Raw genomic sequence first — 23,307 nt, 5'->3', positions numbered from 1 at the left:
GAGTTTGGGAAGTCCCTGAGGCAGACTCCAAAACCAAAAGATTTAGGATTACTGACATTATTAGAATAGAAGCATCCCCCCCAAAAAATCAGGCTACCACAAAATCACTTGTCTCCTCTAGAAACTATATTACATCATTAGGGTCAAGTGAAAAAATAATTCTAGGTTATCTTTTTTCCATAAAATTGCTAAAATACCAGAAATAATATTAATTGATTTCTATAAGGTAATTGACAAAGGTAGAAATGGCTGGGTTATGATACTCAAAAGAATTTATTAAACACCTACTGAATTCTGGGTACTTCACTGAGTACTGGAAATATAAAGAATGTAAAAAAAATTAGTGTCTGTTTTCAAGGGGTTTCCATTCTAATGGAAAAGACAGCTTGTAATCAACAATGTATATAAGATAGTCACCAAAAATTGAAAATAATCTTAGAGGGAAAGCAATAGCAATGTATGAGGAGGGATAAGAACCATGAGGAAGGGAGAGAGAGAGATACATAAATAGTCTACTGCAGAAAGTGGGATTTGATCTGAGTCTTGAAAGCAGCCAGAGAAACTAGGAGCTAGAGGAGTTGAGGGAAAGCATTTCAGACATCAGTGAAAAGTCACAGAACTTTGTGCAAGTGATGTGGTTAGTGGCAGTGCAGAGAGTTGAGGTGTGAGAATCCCCTTCTGGTCAGCACAGGTTCAACATGAAAGAATTCACAAGCCCAGAATATTAATAGCAAAAAGGAAGTTTTATTGTTGGCACTGCAGAAGTCAGCTTTGCTAGGAGACTGACTTCTTCAGTGGCAAGGTCCTAGCAGAGAAGTAAGGGTGCTTATAGTGAGTAATGGTAAGCTTTAAACCAGTTTTTACATTTTCCTCTTTTACCCTCATCAAGAGACTTCTAGGACCAGATAAATTTTATCTCAGACACAACAAGGTTCTGATTAAAATGTAAAATACTGACTTCTTTGAAGGAATCAATATCTATTTGAATATGTATTCTTCAAAGTTATGATTATATACAATCCTGGCAGAGAAATAAAGAGGGGTTATCACTGAGAATAGAATGTCTTCACAGCAGGCAGAAGTCCTGGCAGGCAGCTATGCTGAGGAGAGATTCCTTGATAAAGCGTAGTCCTGCTTCGGGCCTCTGCAAGTTGTGAGTTTAGAATTCCATTTTTTATAGGAAATCTGAGACTGAAGTTTCAGTTGAATGAGATTACTGCCCCCAGGCCTAGATCTCCAGTTGAATGAGACCACTTAAATTTAAGCTAAATAGGAGTAGTCCTGGACTAATTTTCAACTCAATAGAGGGTGTTGCTAGTTCCACCAAGATAACAGAATGAAATTACTTATCTTAATTCCCTGAGGTAGGTCTCTCCAGAGGAGAGTTTCTTAAGAATTCATCCTATGGCTTTCCCCACAAAGTCAGAGGAGACTTTCAGGGTTTCCTCCATCACAAGGAACAACTAGGAGGCCTGTCATTGGTCTCTAGAGAACTAGAGAGGAGTATTTTTGTCCCTGACTTAGAGGATGGACAAGTCTTGTCTTCTTACAAATGACAGAAATCTGCAAAAGAAAGGGGAAATGCTATATGTTGGAACAGCATTAGAAATTAGCATTAATTAGTTTTCAAACATTATACATAAATGAAAAGTCCAATCCTTTGTAGGAAAAGTCCTACATCCTTATGGAGTAACTACTCCATAAGTTGGGTGTATTGAGTACTTTTTAGATGAGGAAACTAAATCTCCTAGAGGGGTTATCCATTCCCTAAAGGTCACACCAAACTAGATTGGGATCAAGTTAGCCTGAGGAAAACAGTGTCAATCACTGAAAAATAATCTGCCCAATTTGCATTTCAGCAAATAAAAGCTCAGTCTCTCAGCCATCATTGCAATAGGGAAATCAGACCCTTTGGTAATGGTATCAGACTAAAGTTGAGTGTGGTTAAGGTGAAAACTAGAAGCCATAAAATTTGGCAGAAATTAGGGTGAGTTGCATGCAGAAGCCCATTCCACATTAGCACCGAATATTTGAGTCTGGGGGCAGGGGAGACCAGTTAAGACCAAAGTCAAATAATAAACGGTAGCCCCACAGGCTATTTTTAAATGGAGCTCTATTCATCATAGATCTGAAGTTGGAAGGGCCAGAGGCCATACATGCCAAGACTCTCGTTTTATAGATGAGAAAACTACTGAAATTAAGAGACACAAGTGACTTATTCAAGATCCCAGAGTTATAAGTATCAGAGGTGGAATTTCAATCCAGCTTCTTCAATTCTACAACCTGTTGGCTTGTTTACTGTTACCAGCCAACTCTGCAGAAATGCCAAGTATACTAGAGAGTATGTGTTTGATCACGGTAGCTGGGGAAACTATAATGGGGACTTGGATCAATGGATTCATTGCCTTGGTGAACTGCATAGATTGGGTAAAGAGCAGGAAGCTATCTTTGGTGAATTTCCTCCTCATGAACCTGGGCTTATCAAGAATCTGTCTGCTGTGGATCATGCTAATTCATGGGATGTCAAGGAGCATCTTTGACACCATTAAAGCCACGCATATCTTTGGTCAATTGTGGATGATGGCCAGCTACTCTAGTATCTCCTTTGTCACTTGTCTCAATGTCTTCTACTTCCTAAAGATTGCCCACTTCTCCCACCCCCTCTTCCTCTGGCTCAGGTGGAGAATTAATAGGGTAATTCTCATGATCTTGCTGGGGTCTTTGGTCATTTTCTTGTTCCTGACCCTTCCCCTGAGGGAGGAATTCAAAAATGACTTTATCCAGAGCATGGAAGGAAAAGAAGAGAAAAACCATACAGGGATCCTCCAAATGAAGAAGTCCAAATTTATAATTGTATACATTGTTCCCTACCTTGGACCATTCATCCTCTTGATTATATCTCTGATCTCCTGTTTCCTGCTGATCTTGTCTCTGTGGAGACATACCTGCCTGATGCATCTCAATGCCATAAGCTCTAAGGATGCCAATACAGAGGCCCATATAAGAGTCATGGGGTGGATGTTCTCCTTCATCTTCCTCCTCATTCTCTACTACTTAGGTATTTCCATCTCCATCTTGATCTCTTCTATGCCAGGGAAAAGGCAGATGGAATTGCTAGGAGTTGCCATATCGGGCTTCTATCCCTCAGGACACTCTTTAATCTTGATTCTGGGAAACAGGAAACTGAGGCATGCATCCCTCTGGGTGCAGCAACAAGCCCTGTTCTGCCTCAGAGGAAGAAAACCTTAGCTTCAACAAATGGAGCTTGAATCCTTCTAATTGCTACATTCATGTGCCATGATCCAATTATGCCAAGATGCCATTTTTCCAACTACAGTTATCTTTTAAATAAAAATTCTTCACTCAGATTTCTTGATTGTTAAGGGTTTTAAGCAAATGAAACATCTCAAAGAGAAAAGAGAAACCTTAGTCCCTGATGTTGATGAGGCTACATTTGCCAGAATGTGTTCAGTTCTATTCTACCTTTTGAGAAAGTTATTGATAAGCCAGATATAGCCAAAGACAATCCCCAAAATGAAAGGACTCAACTTCATGCCTTTTGAGGACTGCTTAAAGGAAATGATGTACACAATTACTCTGGAGAGGTAAAAACTGAGGATGGAACATTATAACTTTCTTCAAAAAATTAAAGGGCAGTCATATGGAAAAAGGACTGAATTGTTTTTATTGTCTCCAGATGATAAAATCAAGAGTGAGAAGAGACTAGTTTAGTCTTTAGATGCCTAATTTTTATTCTTATTTTCATTTTATATCATCTTTATTATATATGTATATATATATATTTACACACATATATGTACACACATATATAAAATGCTTGATTCTGTTCACTTTGCATTGGTTTATATAAATTTTCCCATGGTTCTCTGCATTAATTATAGTCATCATTTCTTATAGAACAATAAAATTTCCTTATATGTAGTTGCCACAATTTTATTAGCCACTTCCCAATTGAAGGACACCTTCTTTCCATTTTTAGCTAATATAAGAATTACTGTTATAAATATTTCAATGTTTATGGTACCTTTATTTTTGTCAGTCACCCCTTTGGTATATATACCTAAAAGTAGAAAAACTGGGGTAAGGGTATGGGCAGTTTAGTCACTTTATATAATTCCAAACCATTTGTTGTCTTAGGGAAGGAGGAAGGAAAGAAGAGAGGGAGAAAAAAATTTGGAACTAAAATTTTTTTACAAAAGTGAATTTTAGAAACTATTTATGTAATTGGATAAAATAAAATACTCTTAAGTGATTAAAAATTAAAAATAATTCTCTCTCTCCCTCTTATTTCTGAAAGTAAAACATAGCAGAAAAAAGCAAGCTAGAGCAAAATATATAAAGACATGGAAAAATTGGTTAGACGAAGGACTACAAACTTTATACTTAATAATTTCACCCCAATGAAGGACACAAAAAGAATAAAAAAGGAATAATATCAATCTACAAATCAATAAATTCAAGATAAATTGAAAAGGAAGGTTAATAAGAAAAAGGATAAAGAAATACTTCTTAGAAAAAGGTGCAGGAGAATAAAATTAATAAAAGAATAAAATTAATAAAAACAAGATGAAGATGAAGACATTTTTTAACTAACTCTTTAACTGAGCACCAAAATAAAAAAAGAGCATAATAAATATAACTAAACAAAAGAAATAAAAATTAATAATATTAGTCACTCAATTGACTATTATGTGCTAAATACTGAGCTAAGCCTTGGCCATATTAATACAGAAAAAGAAATACAGTCCCCATCCTCAGAGAGACATTTGATAGGACAGTGGATAGAGTGCTAGGCTTGAAGTCAAGAAGATGAGTCTTCCTGAGTTCAAAACCAGCCTCAAATATGATTTCATGGGGAAAGGCAATACACAAAAGAGGCTGAAAAGTGGTGTTGGGGGCAAAGAGGGGAGAAGTGACAATGTCATTTTGTTAAAATCCAAAGAAGTATAACCTGATGAGAAATGAAGAGATTATTGGCATCAGACACCCTCCTTAAATAAAGGAGATCATCCCTTCACTTTCTAATCACAAAGGAAGAGGGTATTGCTGAGCTCTGACTGCCAAGCCTGATTCAATCTTGCATAATAATAAATTAATAATAATAATAGCTACAAATAATATTTATATAACACCTACACTGTGCTAAAAGCTTTACAATTATCTCATTTGATCCTCACAACTGCTCTGGGAGGTAGGTGCCATTATCCTCCCCATTTTTAGGGACAAGGAAACTAAAGTAAGCAGAGACTTGCCATGAATCACACAACTAGTAAATATTTGAGGTTAAACTTTAATTTGGGTCTTCCTGACTCTAGGTTCAGCAATGATATGGTTCTTGATGTTGAAGTACTTGTAAATACAATCAATGAATTACGGAAGTAGAGAAATAGGAATTGGGGAGGGGACAGAAGAGGGGGTGTCATTTGCTAAGTATACCTTAGCTTTAGGGTAGTTTTAGAGTTGCTCATAGGCATGAAATACTAACTTTCTCTCCTTTTAGTATGTGCTAATGTACTAACTCCTTCCATCTCTAAAATTCTATGGAACTCCAGTTAACAGGAAGATTCTGCCAGGTTTAGAGTCTTTCTGTCTTTTATGATATTTACATGTTCCAGTATTTCAAGGGTCTCCAGTTAAACAAAGCTAGAGATCAGAATTCATAATTCAAGACATTTGATCCAGAACATGCAAATAGGGAATAGATGATCTTTCAATAGTTTGCATGTTCTTCAGATTAATTTGTGTTCATACAGCATAGGATCTACCCACAGTCTACCATGTGAAGAATGAAAAAAACAATAAAAATTCTAAATAAAACTTTAATTCCTTCATTATAGCTGCCTCAGACCAGCTTCTTCATGATGATATCTGTCACAGGAGGCATGAAAGGGAAGGTAGCTGGATGTCATAGTAGAGAGAGTGAGTTGGGATGTCCTAAGTTCAAATCCTATTTCCATTTCATATTAGCTGTATGACAATGGATTACTCACCTCTCTTAGCCTCATTTCCCTCATGTGGAGCATGAGAGCAACATTTATTTTATAAGATTTTGTGAAGATCAAATTAGATAAAATATCTAAGGTGTTTCACAAACCATGAATATTACATATTAGTAGTAGTGATAAGAATGAGTGAAGACATAAGATCAAGGAAGAGCAATAATCATTTCTAGAGATATCAAGTAAAGTTGCATAGTGGGAACTCAGCAAGATTTGACTGCCATTGTTGGAGTGTCATTTGATCTCCTTCTTTGAGGAATGGTAGAATTTTGAACACAACTGAGGCATATAACTAACCTTGGGCGAATTATATGGATAAAGGCTCCAAGAAAGTAGATATTTATAGATCTGGGAGTAGCTCTGTTTGGCTGTAGCCAATGGAAGGAGAATTGTGTGGAGGAGCACTAGAATATAAGGCTACAAAAGAAAGTTAGAACCAGGATATGGGGAGTCCTGAATGTCAGGTTTTAGGGTTCAAATTTCAATCTCTAGATAGTTAAGAGTCAGAGAAGACTTTTGACTCAAATAGTGCCATAAAAATGTAAATAAGGAAGATGAATTGAGCATCATAGTTGTGTTATTGTTGTTCTCTCTCTTTTTTCAAAGAGAACTAATGACACGAGAAGGAGGTTGTCTTGACTTGTGAATGAATTGGATTTGAGTGAGGCAAAGCTGTGCAAAGTCATCAATTTCACTCTGTCCTCCAGAATCATTGAAGTCCAGTGGCAAGACATAGGTCAAGATAAATAACAATGGGAGGAGGAAAGATTAGAGAGAAGGGTACCAACTGCAAAAGTATTTGTGATGTTAAAAGCAAGAGAAATGTGAATTATTATCTTTTCTCTACAAGCTTGTTGTACACAGAACTCGAAAAACAGTTGACAAAGAGTTCTTGCTTTCCTGCTTGATGTGAAGGTTATGTTTTTATGGTAGAATCAGCTTTTTGTCTGAGTTACCATAAAAAGTAAAAGAAAGGTATTTCTTTTGAGTGTGAAGTTCTCAGATTACTCACTAATTATATTGCAATTTGTTTGTAATTTTCAAACCTAAAAGTGACTTATCAGAAATACCCAGCATGAATTTAATTTTATAAACAAATGATGGTAACATCAATATCCAGTATGGTGGGAAATTCTAGAGGACACATAATTTCTCCATTTAGGGCTTTGTTACATTGCTCAGGTTCATCATACACAGCTCATATATTTGGATAAAAAAATGGGCTGAGACACAGAGATGAAAATAATGAAAGATAACCTCTCCCTATTTGCATTGTAACGCAGAACTTTAATCCTTTCCAGAATCACCTCTCAAGAGGAAATAGAAATGCCACAGAAAGAGTGTATGTGTCTTATTGGGAAAATTTAACTGGACTGAGATGCCTTAATGAAGATATTCTAACAGGAGACTAGATATTTTCTTACCTAAGACAGAAACTTGATCAAAGTCAGAGAAGAAAATTATTGCATCAACAAGAATCAGAAGGACATATTATTATATATACATTTTGTCTGAAATTAATCCAACAGCAGTAGCATCGAAATAGTATAAATATTGGTAACTTCTTAGGTGATATTTCTGCTGACATGCTAAGTAATGAAGAAAAAATCTATTTGACTGTCATAACTGGTGAATTTCTATTGGGCTTTCTGGTAAATGGATTCATAGCTCTGGTGAATTGCATTGACTGGGTTAAGAGCAAGAAATTTTCATCAAGTGATCTCATCCTGGTCAGCTTGGCCATTTCCAGAATGGGATTGGTGTGTGTGATAATATGGAACAGCTATTTAATTGTACACTCTATTGAAATATTAATCACAGATTATGTAAGAATAATTCATATCTTTTTGATATTGAGTCACAATTCAAATATTTGGTTTGCCACTATTCTCAGCATCTTCTACTTTTTGAAGATAACCAATTTCTCCAATTCCTTCTTCCTCTGGATGAAAAGCAGGATTGACAGAATGATCTTCATTCTTCTTTGGGGACCTCTGATTCTCTCTTTCTCTATTAGTTTTCCAACAATGGAGAGAATGCATTATCATTACAACAACATATTAAACAGGGGAAAGGAGAGAAATGTGTCCCAGGAGGTCCAAGTGAGTAAAAGAACCTTCCTCATGTTCCAGATTCTCTTAAGCCTTCTGAGTCTTATTCCTTTTACTATCTCTATGATCTCATTCTCCTTACTCATTCTTTCCCTATGGAGACATACCCGACAAATGCAACTCAATGCTACTGGTTCCAGAGACCCTAGCACAGAAGCCCATATTCGAGCTGTGAAAGCTGTGGTTTCCTTCCTTATCTTCTTTTTATTGTACTATCTAGGTTTCTTTTTCACCTACATGATCAGCTTACAGGAAAAGAATAATATTACTTTCATGATAAGCATGTCAATCATGTTGATCAATCCTTTTGGTCACTCACTGATCTTGATTCTTTGGAACAACAAGCTGAGAAAGGCTGCCCTGAGGGTGTCATGGCTGATAAGGTGCTTCCAGAGAAGAAAACATCTACAAACCCTTTGGAGGATAATCTGGCATGTTCTAGGGAGAAAGAAGTCAGCATAAAGAACTTTACCAAGATTTTTTATTCTTTCTAGTAGGAAGACACTGAACTCTAATTCAAAGCATAAACTTGAAGTCAAAAAGACCTTGAAATACCCAATTTTGTCACTTCCTACCTGTGTGACCATGGACAGCTCCCTTAAATTCTGATTCTTGGAACTGTGATCTGAGGTATAATCACAACAATACAATGATAACAACAATAACAATAGCGATTATTATTCTAGCCTAAACATTGGACATTGTGTTCCAACTTTAATTCAACCTAAATTTAGACCTTGGGCTGCTGATGGGTGAATGAATGAGCATTAAAACTAGTTCAAATCAGGTCCAGCAAGCTCCTCATTTCTTATCATGACATACTTCTGTGTGTGCTCCACTCTCCCCTTGATCCTCTCTCTGCTTCTAGTTGGGGAACAGCAATCTGATCAACATTATCATTATAGCATTCCTGGAGAGGATATAACAATCAATTACTCTATGATATCAATTGTCATCCCTGTAGCTTCCTTTACAAAAACATACTTCCTGTTGGCTCTCTTCTATATCTATACTCTCTCCCATTATAATGTTAACTCCTTGAGGGTAAGAACTGTCCTGACTTTGATATTTATACATCTGATGCTTTGCAGAGCTCCTGACATGTGTTACTCTTTACATTTTAAATTAAATTTCATTTTCTAATATATATTGTCTCTCATCTCACCATATCCCCCAATTAAGAAAGCAAGAAAAACAAAACTCCCATTACAATCATGTATAGTTAAACAAAATAAATTTCTGCCTTAGACATGTACCCAAAAATCTAATTCTTCACCCAAAATCCTTCATCTTTATCTTATGGTAGGCAGCCTTTTCACTGAGCCCAAAAGAATTGTGGTTGGTAATTGTGTTGCTCGGTTTCAAAGTCTTTCAGAGTTGTTTATTTTGATAATATTTCTGTTATTAATAAAGCTCTTAATAAATGCTTTGCCTTCATTCTTTCATTCACCAATACATGGTTGCTATTTTGTCCAGAAACTCTGAGGGACTTTTCCTCCAAGGTTGATTCCTTTTTTTTTTTTTTTTTTTTTTTTTTTTTTGGACTAAATAAAAATGGTCACTCTTTGCTTCATTTCTTTCTTACTTGGCCTTAGTCACTGAATAAATTGTTACCTCAGTAAAATTGAGACATTAGCCAAGTTCTCCCACTGCATCCAGGGTCCTTTACTGCCATCTTGATTGACATCTGAATGGTGTATTCAGTTCTGGAGGAGAAAGTGAAATTGGTGTTCATCCAAACTCAAATCTAACTCACTTGCATGCCATGAAATCACCTCCATGATGTCATGGCCATCTTTGAGGATGAAGAACAAACAATAGCAACATTAATACATTCCAGGCAACATTAAAGTTGATGCTACTCAAGAAGTCTCCCTTCCCTGGAAAGAAGTTTATATTTCAGTGGCAACATATATAGAGAATTCCAACTCCCCCTTGTTCATCACAATTTTGGTTTCAAGAATATGACCCATTAATTTATCTCCCAGATCATGTAAAGGCATATTTGCTTTTGATATATTTTAATGCTATGTCAATTGCCTCTTATGGAGTGGGAGTTTAGCTGGGAATTTTTTTTCTCACTTTCATGTTACATTCCATGGGGAAGAGAACGTTTTGACAAGGGAGAGAGGGAAAAAATTGATGAGTAGTTCTAAAAGTTCACTTTCATATAAAATGGAAGAAATGGTAGTGCTCCCTAATGGGTGACTTCTTGCAGCTCAGCCTATCAACTTGAATCCCTATGTGTAGTCAATAAGACATTATGTTTGTCATAAACTCATTTCATGGGGGAGGGCTCCTTGGATAACTATAAATGCCCCAACTATGTAAACTTGTCAAGTAGAACAATCATCAGTCTGGTCAAAGTCTCCCAGATGTCAAGCATTTTTAAGCTCTTCAAGTGCAATTGGCATATAAGTTACTACTATTGTTTTACTTGTGGCTTCCACTATACAAAAGGTAGACATTTTCTCCACTGCTCTTCTGAATATTTAGGCACCATGGAAGACAGAAGATAGAAGAGGATGGAAGGAAAGGGCTGAGAGAATAAGGCATCACCCAGATGTCATGAACCAAGCACAGTATTTTTTTTAAGTGAGGCAACACTGTCACTTGAGAAAGGGTTTCTTACTTAGTGTTTGACATAGCAGCATTCACTTGACCTTGACCAGAGAGGGACTTGATAGCCTTCAGACCAAGACACTCCAGAGACTCAAAAGTCCCCTTTGAGATTCCATAGAGGTCCATGAAAAACCAGTGCTTATAAACTCAAATAGCAAGATAATCTTAAACCTGAAAAGTGGAGCTAAATTCAGAAACCCAGAAGGCTTAGAGTGTATGTCAAAAATAGCTAGCAACAGGGAAAAAGCAGAGGTGCTTAGAGCCATTGTAGAAAGATACAGAGAAGTTACACTGGATGAATGTTATGGAAAGGGCCCCAAAAGTTAGAGTGGGTCTATATGGAAAGGATGTAGGTTCTGATTGCTTGACTGTCTCTGGATAAGCAACTTAGATATCAGGTTAAACTGGGAATCTTTTGGGGATATGGGTTAAAAGAAAAGGCTATTGAGGTCCCTTCCATCGATGAAGTTCTATGGTTCTGGAGTAATGTGATTGCCAAGGTGGCCTTGAAATGCTTCTACCTATCCTTTTGGAATTTACTAATTTTCAAATTCTAAGGTGAACAATAAAAGAAGGGCAGACACTGGAGACTCACAATTCAAGGCATGAATCAGAAGATGCAAAAGAGTGATAGATTATCTTTCCATGGTTTGCCTATTCTTTTTTAGACTAATTTGCTTTCATGCGTCACAAATTCTAGCCACAATCAACAATATAGAAAATGAAGGCGAAAAAATGAAACATGAGAATGAAGCTTTAATTCCTTCATTGTCAGCAACAGCATTCTTATCAAAATGAGTCCTCACAAAAGATAGATAGTGGAATAGTGATGGAAGAATAGAGAAAGAGAAATGACACCCTTCAAATAGGACTTGAAAACCCATGTGTGCCTGGTTCATAGTGGACAGTAAAAATATTTGAAAAAAGATGACAAAGAAAAAGGACAAACATTGAAGTTGTGGTTCAGTCATTTCAGACTCTTCATGATTCCATTTGGGGTTTTCTTAGGAAAGAGCGGTTGACTATTTTATTTTTTAGATCATTTTAAAGATGAGGAAAGTGAACCAAACAAGATCAAGTGACTTACTAAAGGTCACACAGTTAGTAAGTGTGCTAGTTTTGAACTCACAAAGATGAGTCTTCCTGACTCCAGTGTCACTACTTTATCCATCATGTCACCTAGCTGCTCTAAAGTTACAGTCATTGTGGAATAACAAATCAATTTATATATATATATTTTCCATCAATTTATATATATATATATATATATATATATATATATATATATATATATATATTTATATATAAATTGATGGAAAATTATCCAACCATTATAGGAAGCAATTTGTATCTATGATCAAAAAGCTGCTAAACCATGTGTACTTTTTGTTCTAGCTGTATAATTAGTAGATTTATCCTCCATAAAGATAAAAAAAGTGGGAAAATGACTCATATATGTGAAAATATAACAACTATTTTTTGGACTAGGGAAAAGAAGCAGAAACTAAGGGGGTGCCTATTTGCTCGGGGATGATTGAACAAATTATGACAAATGAATGTAATAGACATTACTATGCTTTACGAAATTATAATAGTGACATGAAAAGACTTTCATGAATTGATGGAGAATAAAGCAGAATGAAAAGTTTAAAAGTAATTATAAAATCATAAATATAAACAAATGATGGCTTTAGAACTCCAGTGGAGACAATGATTAACCACAAGTCGAGAGTACTGAAGATGAAACAAACTACTTACTTCCTGTTAGAGAAATGATGAATTTCAAATATATACATTTTTGGACATGGTCAAATGGAGGAATTTGTTTAGCTAGACAATGGAAATTATTACACAGGTTTTACTTTTATTATTCAATGGAGGGCAATGAATAGGAAAGATAAAAATGATTGTAAATTTTTTTTAAAAAACTAAACACTTTATTGTAATTAGGGCAATGGCATTTATCAGGGGCCTTGAATTATGTTTTTCAAATATGTTCCTATTTGACAACTGGGAAAAAATGTAAGGCTGGGGAACCTTGTGAACAAAAACAAGAGGAAGGCAAGCACAAGATTTATTTGGGGAGTGTAGGATACATTCTTATACCTAGTGTAAAGTTTGTGTTAGGGTCTAGAAGAAGGTCAGAAAAAAATAAAAAGAGAAATGTTGATCCAAGGAAAAAGAAAATATTGAATGCAAGGATAAAGGGTTTGAACTTTAATGTCTAGATTGGAAGGAATCAGGAGCAACTAGGTGGCATAGTCCTGGAATCAAGAAGACCTGAACTCAAATTTGGCCTCAGACACTTACTAATTGTATGACCCTAAGTAAACCATTTCACCCTGTTTGTCTCAGTTTCCTCATTTGTAAAATGAGCTAGCGAAGGAAATGGCAAACTACTCTGGTTTCTTTTCCAAGAAAACCCCAAGTAGGGACATAGAGAGTCAGATATGACTGAATAATAGGAACTCAGGAAAGAAGTCACAAAAACTTTTTAAACTAAGGAATACCATAAAAGCTATGGATAAGGAAGATAAGTAACAAAGTTGTTTGGGTGAAATGCAAGCAGAAGACATTAGAGGGGGAGAGATCTTAAAGAGTTGGCATAATGCTAAAAGGGAGTGATAAGCAAAATGATGTAGTAGGGGAAACCGAAAGGTAGAGAGATGGAGAACAACTGGGAAAAACAGATCTACCATAACTTCTTTTATAATTTCCTTCTCCATTATTGCCACCATAAACCAATCTTTTTAAACTCTAATGCCTTCTTTCCATTGATTATGTTCTATTTATTCTACATATTATCTCCTAATTATTGTATATACCTGAAAATACCCTATAAATAATCTCTTCCATTTCAGTTTATGAAAGTTTTCTCTATGACCTAGCACAAGATGAATCTTTTGTGAATATTCCACAAAGACTTGGAAAGAAGATGTATTCCATATGTCTTAAATTCTGTTTTCTCCATATATTTAATTATACCTTACTAAATGAGCAATAGAGTTATGATTTTTTATTATTAATATTTTATTTGACTTTACAATAATGAAGTATTGAAATCACCTGCTATTATATTTTGGTCATTACTCTCAACTGACTTCTAATTAGAAAAAAATAGGGATATTTTAATCTTCTTAACCCTTTTATGTCACAGCTTAGTGAAAATTCTCATGTTATTTTTTCTAGTTAAATTTTTGAAAACTATGCTTTTTTTCTTGGTATCATAACATCACAGGATTTGGATATATTAGGCAAGAAATTCAAAACTAAAAGCATAAGGAGAATTTTCATCCCTGTTATTGATAAAATCTAAGGGCCTCAGAACAGAAATACAGATTTGGGAAATGAATGTCTAATTCAAAAAGATAGTTTCTGAGAAGTTTGATATTAAGTTTATAATAAATTACTAACATTTATTTATTTAATATTTTAATTTATCAACTACTGCTGGTTAAAGGAAGGGGAATGAGGGTTTATTAAACATCTACAACAAGCTAAGTACTTAATAACTTCTTGATTGGTCTGCTAGAAGACTCTACTCTAAAAGTGATCCTAGAACAATGGTCCTGTTGCTATTCATTTGTCCTAAATGTTCTTTGAATTTTTACAGAAGTGACTAAAATGACTGCTTTTCTAATTGAGTAAAAACATTTTTAATGTGGATGATATGGACTGCATCTTCTTCCCTCTTAAAAGAATCATAGAATGAGTTCTTCATCTAAATTTTTATATTTTTAAGATTTTTCATTTCATGTAGTATGATAACTATGATTATTTGGATTGATGATATATATATATATTTTAAAACAGTTCCTAAATTTCTTTTTTTTTTCCCTTTCTTTTTTTGCTGAAGCAATTGGGTTTAAGTGACTTGCCCAGGGTCATTCAGCTAGGAAGTATTAAGTATCTGAGGCTAGATTTGAACTCAGGTCCTCCTGACTTCAGGGCTGAAGCTCTATCCACTGCACCAACTAGCTGCCTCTAAATTTCTTGTGAATTTATTTAAACCAAACATTAGTAGATTAATCAGTTTTTTCAAATAATGTCAACCTTCCAATCCTATCATCAAAAGAATTATACATCAGATGCGTAATACTTACAAATAAATCTACAAAAGTCAGAATCCTTGAGAATGTAAAACTTCTATAAATTATTACTGAAGAAATATTTTATTTAGTGTACTCCATCAAGTTCTCCTCCATTCAAGAAGCAGAATCACAAATTCAAACCTAATAATTGAGAAAAGTTAAATCCTAGGGAGGACACGGAGAGAAGAAAGAAGGAATAAATTAAGTTATAACCCTTAAGTTAAAAAACAAAATTCAAAATAGACAGAGAGAAAGAAGAAAAAATCAAGTAAAAATCAATTTCCTAGAAAAAAGATGCAGAAAAATAAAATTAATAACAAGTAGGAGATGGATGAGAGAAAGGAAAGGAAGATTTCATCTCATACATTTAGCTGAGAATCTAAGAGGACAAGGAATATAAAATATATAGCTAAATTAAGAAAATAAAAAAGCAATTAACATTTTAGTAACAACTTAAGAATTAGAGAAAGGATATAAAAAGGGAAGGGAGTAGGAAATATAAACCAATGGAAATAAATTTGCATTAATGTAATTTAAGGAAAATTAATCTCAGGAATAAAGTGCTTGATAAAAAGAGAGAGAGAGAGAGAGAGAGAGAGAGAGAGAGAGAGAGAGAGAGAGAGAGAGAGAGAGAGAGAGAGAGAGAGAGAGAAAGAGAGAGAGAGAGAGAGATCTTTTTAAAAACAATTCTACCAAATCAGTTCCATTTGTTTAATAATGAATAGAACCAGCTACACCCAGCGAAAGAACTCTGGGAAATGGGTGTGAAGCACTATATAAAATTTCCAATGTCTCTGTTTTTGTCCTCCTGCATTCTTATTTCCTTTACAGGTTAATTGTACATTATTTCAAAGTCCGATTCTTCTTGTGCAGCAAAATAACTGTATGGATATGTACACATATATTGTATTTAACATATACTTTAACATATTTAACTTGTATTGGTCTACCTGACATTGGAGGGGATAATGGGGAGGAAGGAGGGAAAAACTGGAACAAAAGGTTTTGCAATTGTCAGTGCTGAAAAATTACCCATGCATATATCTTGTAAATAAAAAGCTATAATAAAGAAAAAAATAAAAACAATTCTAAAGAAATAAATAATACCACACAATAAAAAAAAGAACTGCACAATAGATAAGAAAATAAGACTCAAAATCTGCTTTTTACAAGAAATGTATCTGAAAAGGTAAAGATATACAGAAAGAAAATGAGAATTTTTTTTAAAGTCATCATTCATCAATTGAATCTTTTTAAAAAGCATTTTTGTGATCTCTTCACTTGCTGGAATATTCTCTCCTTTTCTCTGACTACTTATTTCTCTGGCTTCCTTTAAGTATCAACTAAAATCCTATTTTTCACAAGAAGCCTTCCCCAACCCCTTTTTATGGACTGGCTAAACAAATTGTTATATGTTTATTAATGTGGAATATTGGAATATTATTGTGCTGTAAAATATAGTGAATGTGTCAAGTGCAGAGAAACATGGAAAGATCAAAATAGACTAATGCAGAGGAGAATAAACAGAGCCAATAGCAATAGAAATAAAGTTTACAATAATATAAATGGAAAGGACAACCACACACATTCATAACAAAAAAAAAAATCAAAAGTGAATGTTACAAAATTATAAATAACAGGCATGATGTGAAAAAAAAAGATGAGAATTTATTCATATTTCACTTCTTTGTAGAGATGGGAGATTTACAGGCATTGCCCCTTGCCCATACTTTTATTCTTTAAAAAAACTTATTTATTTATAATATTCTTCTCTTTAAAATAGTTAAGTTGTAAATTCTCTCCCTCTGTCCCATACCTCCCCCTTCACTGAAAAGTCAGGCCATATATCAATTATAAATGTAAAGTCATGTAAAACATGTTATACATTAGCTATATTTCAAAAACAAAAAGAAAAATTAAATGAAAATTATACTTCAATTTGCAGAATTTATCAGTTCTCTCTCTGAAGAGGAATAGCATTTGTTCATAGCAAATCCTTTGAAGTTGACCAGAGTAGCTAAGCCTTTTGCAGTTGATTATCATTACAACATTGCTGTTATCTCACACAATGATCTCTCAGGTCTTCATACTTTGCATCAGTTCATATGTCTTCACATTTTTTTTGAAACTACTGCAATCATCATTTCTTATAAGACAATAGTATTCCAATCATGCCATAACTTGTTTGGGCATTCTGCAATTGGAGAATATCTCTTTATTTGCCACTACAGAAATAGCTGCTGCAAATACTTTTTTATTTGTCCTTTTCCTTTGATCTTTTTGGGATAAGTACCTAGTGTGCTTATTGCTTTGTCAAAATGTGTGTATAATGTTACAGCTCTTATGGTATAGTTTCAAATTACTCTCTGTAATGGTTGAATCAGTTTACAACTTCACTAACAATGTATTAGTGTTCCATTTTTCCATACTTCCTCCAACATTTGTCATTTTATATCCCATTAATCAGTAAGATCACTATGAAATTATTACCTTAGAGTTATCTTAATTTGCATTTTTGATAGTTATGTAGATTATTTTATCATGTGACAACAGAAATCTTTCATATCATCTAAAAACTATTTGTTTATGTCTTTTGACCATTTAACAATTGGTAAAATTTGTGAATTTGACCCAGTTCTATATTCAGGATTTATTTGAGAAATGAGAATTTCATTATCGGGAAAACTTATAGAAAAATTGTGATATTCTTTCATAGTCTGTAGTACCTTTTAACATGATGTGGTTTTTCTGATTATCTTCTTTAATAAATTGTTTTGTCTGAGAACATGGTTGTTACCCCTGCCTTTTTTGTTACTCTGGGTGAAACATATTACATTCTGTTCCACCTCTTTATTTGAACTCTGTGTGTATGTTTCTATTACAAATATGTCTCTTGAAAACAATATATTGTTGAATCGTGGTTTCTAATCAATTTTGATATCTGTTTCTATCAGCTGAGTTCTTCTCATTCATATTCACAGTTATGATTACTAACTGTATATTTCTCTCCATCCCATTTACTTTTGTTTCTCTCTCTTTTATCCTGTCCCTCCTCCAAAGTCTATTTTGATTCTAACCAATGTCTTCCATTAATCTGCCCTCCCTTTTATCTTCTTCCCCTCCTATTTACTGTTAAGTTCCATTTATATACATAACTGTGTGTATATATGTATTTTCTCTTTAAATTTTAATTTAAATTAAATTCCAAAGAGTCTGAGGTTTGAGCATTGCCTGCCACCTCATGCCTCATCCATTGTGAACGCTCTTCTTTGCATATCGTTTTCACATAAGCTAATTTTCTCCATGCTACCTCTCCCTTTCTCCTTCTCCCAGCACACCCTTCTTTGCCCTCCCTTTACTTTTTTTGAAGATCATTTCAACATAATCAACTCATACACATGCCCTCTGTTTATAGAAATGCCTTCTAACTGGCCTAATTGATCGTTTTTAGGAACTACATGTATCATCATCCCACATAAGAATATAACTAGTTTAACTTTATTGAGTCCCTTAGGGTTACTTTCATGTTTACCTTTTAATGCTTCACTTGAGTCAGATATTTGAAAGTTACATTTTCTATTCAGGTATGATGTTTTCATCAGAAATGCTTGAGAATTCTCTATTTCATTAAATATCTATTTTCCTCTTGTAGCACTAAGTTTTTCTGGTCCTTATTAATTATGATTCTAGCTCCTTTGTCTTCTGGAATATCATATTTCTAACTCTCCTTTTTACCCTGGAAGTTGCTAAATTTTATGTAATCCTGACTGTGCCTCTATGATATTTGAATTGTTTATTATTGGCTGCTTAAAGTATTTTCTCTTTACCTGGGTGTTCTGAAATTTGGCTATATTATTCATGAGCATTTTCATTTAGAGATTTTTTTCAGGAGATATCAGTGCATTCTTTAAATAGTTATTTTATCCTCTGGATTGAAGCTACCAAGGCAGTTTTCCTTGATAATTTCTTTAAATATGATGTCTATTGCTCTGTTGATCAATTTTCATACTCTTTAATGTATTCTTCAATTATGCTTATATGTTCCCCCCATATTTTTCTTTCTTTCTTTCTTTCTTTTTTTTTGTTTTTAGAAAATGCTATTTGTAAATTGGATGGATTCTTGGGAAGAAAAGGAGGGATACTGGAAGAAACTATGATGATGTAAAAAAACTAAGAAAAAACATTAGTAAAATTTGTAAATTTTAAAATTAAAATTATAATTTTTTATTTTAAATACTATTTTTAAAAATAGCAAAGATTTCTCTTTCCCAGAGTAAATTTCCTGCCAAGTCTTGCTTCTTTTCCCCTCCTTTTTGTGATAAAGCCATAGCATCATTGTTTTAGAATGGGAGCGGGGTTTAGAAAACATCTACTTCAATTTTTCTCTTTGCAGATGATGAAACTGTGCCCCAAAGAAATTAGGTGATCTGCTCAGGATCATATACATAATGTAAAATAGAGTTGGGTCACCAAGCCTATTCTTCTGGCTTCAATATCAGTGAACTTTTTACTCTGATGGGTAAAGAAGCTCAATCCTAAAGTTTGCCACTGTATAGGGAGCAATATTTTCAGAGATAAAATCTATGCTTGTGAATCACATTTTCCTCATGTGTTTATTCATTCTAGCAAAGATGAAAAAAATTTCATTCCCTTCCACGTGTTTCCTCTTATCAAAACCTCTTCATTCCTCATACTCATCCTCTGGTCTATGATCCTTGATATTAGACTTCTTTGTTAGCCCATTTGTTGAAAGTCAAAAGTGAGAAACTTCTAGTCTAAGAAAAAGTATTTCTTCTTACTGTTTCAGGAGACATCTGAGGGCTTTAGGAATGATTTAAAGAGGGAATTAGCATATCCCAGCCAAGTTCTATTCTTCAGATTATATCTTTATCCTGATTCAGGAAAGAGTAAGGAACAGCTCACTTCCTGATTCATCTATGGTGGCTGAAATTGTAACCCTTATACTGAAAACCTATTCATTTGATTTTTTCTAATCTCCTACTTTCCCACTGCCATCTATTTTTTTCTCATGTCTTAGGAGAAAGAAATATAGCTGCACATTACATGCAAGATTGTGTTGAAGCCAGCTCAAACTGGCTTGCAAGAGTTGGTTGTTAAATTTTCAGTCTGAGCATTTATACCTTGGAAATAAGCAGACGCTGCAAATCAAGGATTGCTTTATTGTGTTATTATTTGTCTTGATTTAAGGAAGTGATAGAGAAAATTTTAATACAGATTAAACTTTAAACATGTGTCCTGTATATATTGTTTGGTTTTGAGGGTTTTTTTTTTTTGGAAGGTTAGTTATTAAACATTTTCCAAAACATTCTTTAGTACATGACCAGGGAACTGTTATCATATGCTAGATAAAAATATGAATGTTCAATACAATACAAAATAATAATTATTATTTTCTTATTATGTACGGTTAGTACAATATAGTAGAAATGCAGTTAATTTATCTTTTAAATACTATTATCTTTTACCAATTGTTTTACTCTCAACCATTATTTGATAAGTTGCTTATTTCCATCTCTATAACTTTTCCATCTTTCTAACTTTTGCTAGTGTAACTTTTATTTAATTCTAAATTTTGTGATCCAGAAATATATGACATTTGTATATGCCAAAATATACAAGGCTTCTCTATCAATTATTATTAGATTAATAAAATTTATAACATTCTACATACATAAAGAATATATATTCCCAATGTCTTCTTTTTAATTCTCTTCTGATAGCTGTTAAACTAAATTCAATATAATAGTGATTAATATTAGTTCTTTTTAAATAATTGTTTTATTGTAGTCTGATAATGAAGTTTTAAACTCTTTTACTATTATCTTTTAAATCTTTATTCCTGTTTTGATGTGACTTATGAAACTCACTATATAATTGCTTGGTGCATAAAAACTGAGAATCATTAATGTTTGTTATACATTTTCTTCTATCATTATGCAATAGCCTTATATAACTCTTAATTTTTTTTCAAACTCATTGTGATAATCCTTAATTTTTTTAAACTGAATTGAAGCTGCAAGATATATTTTACATCAATCTCTTAGTGTCATTCTATTTATATGTTGCATTGTGTATTTATTTTAAGGATATTTAGATGAATCTTGTTTATTGGGCTAATGTATATTTTTTTCTTGTAAAAATAATTTAGAGCATTTTATTTAATTGTTATATGTAACATTTATTATGACTCCTGAAATGTTCTTCTTTTTGTTCTTGATGTTTTCTGGGCAGAGTTGATTATATTTTTGCCATTAATGTCTATTATAAGTTCCAAAGCCAGGTTAATAAAGCAAGTTGTATTTATGTTTTAAATATTTCATTATCAGAGAGGCCAAATATCTTGCCATTTATGAATAACACCAAAATTATGACAATGAAGGGGATAATATTTCATCTTCACATTTATAACTTTGCCAAATTTGTTATTTTATAAATTGTGGACAAAGCTTGTCATATATATCTTGAGCATTTGAATACAAATTAAACTGAGGCAGAAAGAATGAAAGATAACCACTTCTCCATTTGCATCTTAGCAAACAAATCTCAGTTTTGCCAGGATTATGTCACTGGGTAAAGCAGACCTGCCTAACAGATATAGTATCTAAGCCAGACAGAATTAACTGAGTCACTGGGAAGGTACAAAAGTGATCCTGATGAAGATACCTGATCAGTGCTCTATAGTTTTTTAAGCATAAGACAAAAGACGATATCAACATAAACCAAAAAGTTAACATAGTTTAAAATATAAGACATACACATATCATTCTATAGACATTTTTGGAGATCAAATAGCAATAGCAGCGATATTAGAAACTGAGATAATCTTCAAAGCACTTTCTTTACAAACATGCAAAGTCATGAAGAGGGAATGCTGTTGGTTTTAATAGCTGGAGTGTTTCTAATAGGAGTTCTAGGGAATGGATTCATGGCACTGGTGAACTGTATTGACTGGGTTAAGAGAAAGAAACTCTCAGCAGTTGATCTCATCCTGGTTGTCCTGGCCATCTCCAGAATTAGTCTGTTGTGCACAATGAAATGGAAGAGCTTTCTAATCATTTATTTTCAGAATGGATTAATGGAGAATCAAATGAAGATTGTGGATTTCTTGTGGGAAACTTTCCACATTTCAAGTATTTGGTTTGCCACTTCCCTTAGTATTTTCTATTTCCTAAGGATTGCCAACTTCTTCCATCCCTTCTTCTTCTGGTTGAAGTGGAGAATCAAGCAAGTGATCTGCACACTTTTGGTGGGGCCCCCTTTCCTCTCCTTGATCAGTGAATTTCTACTGTTGGAGAACATTTACTATAATAGAAGCCTTAATAGTAGAAATGAGAGAAATAAATCTCAAGATGTCCAAGTCCAATACTTTATTACACGGATTGGAATAAACTTTCTAAATATTCCTCCCTTCTTTATGTCTATTGTATCCTGTTTCCTGCTACTGCTCTCTTTATGGAAGCACACCCAGAGAATGCAGTCCAAGGTCAATACCGGCAGAGACCCCAGTACAATGGCCCACATTCAAGCTATGAAAGCCACACTCTCCTTTCTCATTCTCTTGATACTCTATTATATAGGCATCTTCATCACTTTCAAAAACTTCTCACCATTAAGCTCCATTTTTGGTGTGGTAATAATGGCTTTTTATCCCTCAGGACACACATTGATACTTATTTTATGGAATAGCAAGCTGAGACTCACTGCCCTATTGGTGTGGAGGCAAATGAAATGCTGTCTAAGAGGCATCCTGGGAAGATGGTAGAATATGTAAGAAATTTTCAGGCTCTCTAGATTTCCTTCACAGACAGAAAATCACCATGAAATAAAAACAGAGTAGCAAAAATTAAGGGGTAAAACAGTTGTCCTCCTAAATCATCTTGAAAGAACCTCAGAGAAGACTCCAGGGGCTGAAGCTTTTGTAAAATATAAACTGACCGACACCAATAAATGATAGGTCTTGAATGAAGCAGTTTAGAACTCAAAAATTTTCATCTCACTCATTTTTACCTCACAAACTTGCATCTAAAGAACAGCAGACTAACTGAGGGAAGATTGAAGTTCCCGCTGCTATTTCTCAGACCAGAACTAGCTGTGCTGACCAAACATGATTTTCTGGATGTACCCATAGGTAAGGAGGACTTAACATATGCCCAGTGAGTGATCATTCTACAAGAAGCAAGAACATTTTGGGTACAATGCAGCTAGGGCTTAAAGGAGGAAGAGAGGAGTCCCTGAAATTAAGCCCCCAACGGATTTCAGAAAACAATTATTAAAAGGACCAAGGCAACATTATCAACAACTTGGTATTAAAACTTGACAATAATAATATTAAGCTGCTAAAAATAAAATAAGATAAGTTAAAAATAAAAATGAATGAACAAAGGGAAAAGAATCTAACCATTGATAGCTACTTTGGTGTGAAAGAATCTGGATTCCCATTCA

At 34.0% G+C, this 23,307-nt stretch overlaps 2 protein-coding genes across 2 annotated transcripts; both read left to right on the top strand.

The window, feature by feature from the left end:
- The first annotated feature begins 7,606 nt into the window (after positions 1-7,606).
- On the top strand, positions 7,607-8,593 carry LOC141540961 (taste receptor type 2 member 7-like). Its single transcript, XM_074264913.1, has one exon. It carries the CDS (start codon positions 7,607-7,609, stop codon positions 8,591-8,593), a length of 987 nt encoding a protein of 328 aa, XP_074121014.1.
- A 13,119-nt stretch (positions 8,594-21,712) lies between these two features.
- LOC141541471 (taste receptor type 2 member 7-like) lies at positions 21,713-22,627 on the top strand. Its single transcript, XM_074265574.1, has one exon. The coding sequence runs from the start codon at positions 21,713-21,715 to the stop codon at positions 22,625-22,627; it is 915 nt and encodes a 304-aa protein (XP_074121675.1).
- The last annotated feature ends 680 nt before the right edge of the window (positions 22,628-23,307 follow it).

The sequence above is a fragment of the Sminthopsis crassicaudata genome, chromosome 4 (assembly GCF_048593235.1).
Source record: "Sminthopsis crassicaudata isolate SCR6 chromosome 4, ASM4859323v1, whole genome shotgun sequence".
Classification (NCBI taxonomy): domain Eukaryota; kingdom Metazoa; phylum Chordata; class Mammalia; order Dasyuromorphia; family Dasyuridae; genus Sminthopsis; species Sminthopsis crassicaudata.
The sequence above is the reverse complement of the archived record's forward strand: the minus strand, read 5'-3'. Positions and strand labels throughout refer to the sequence as shown.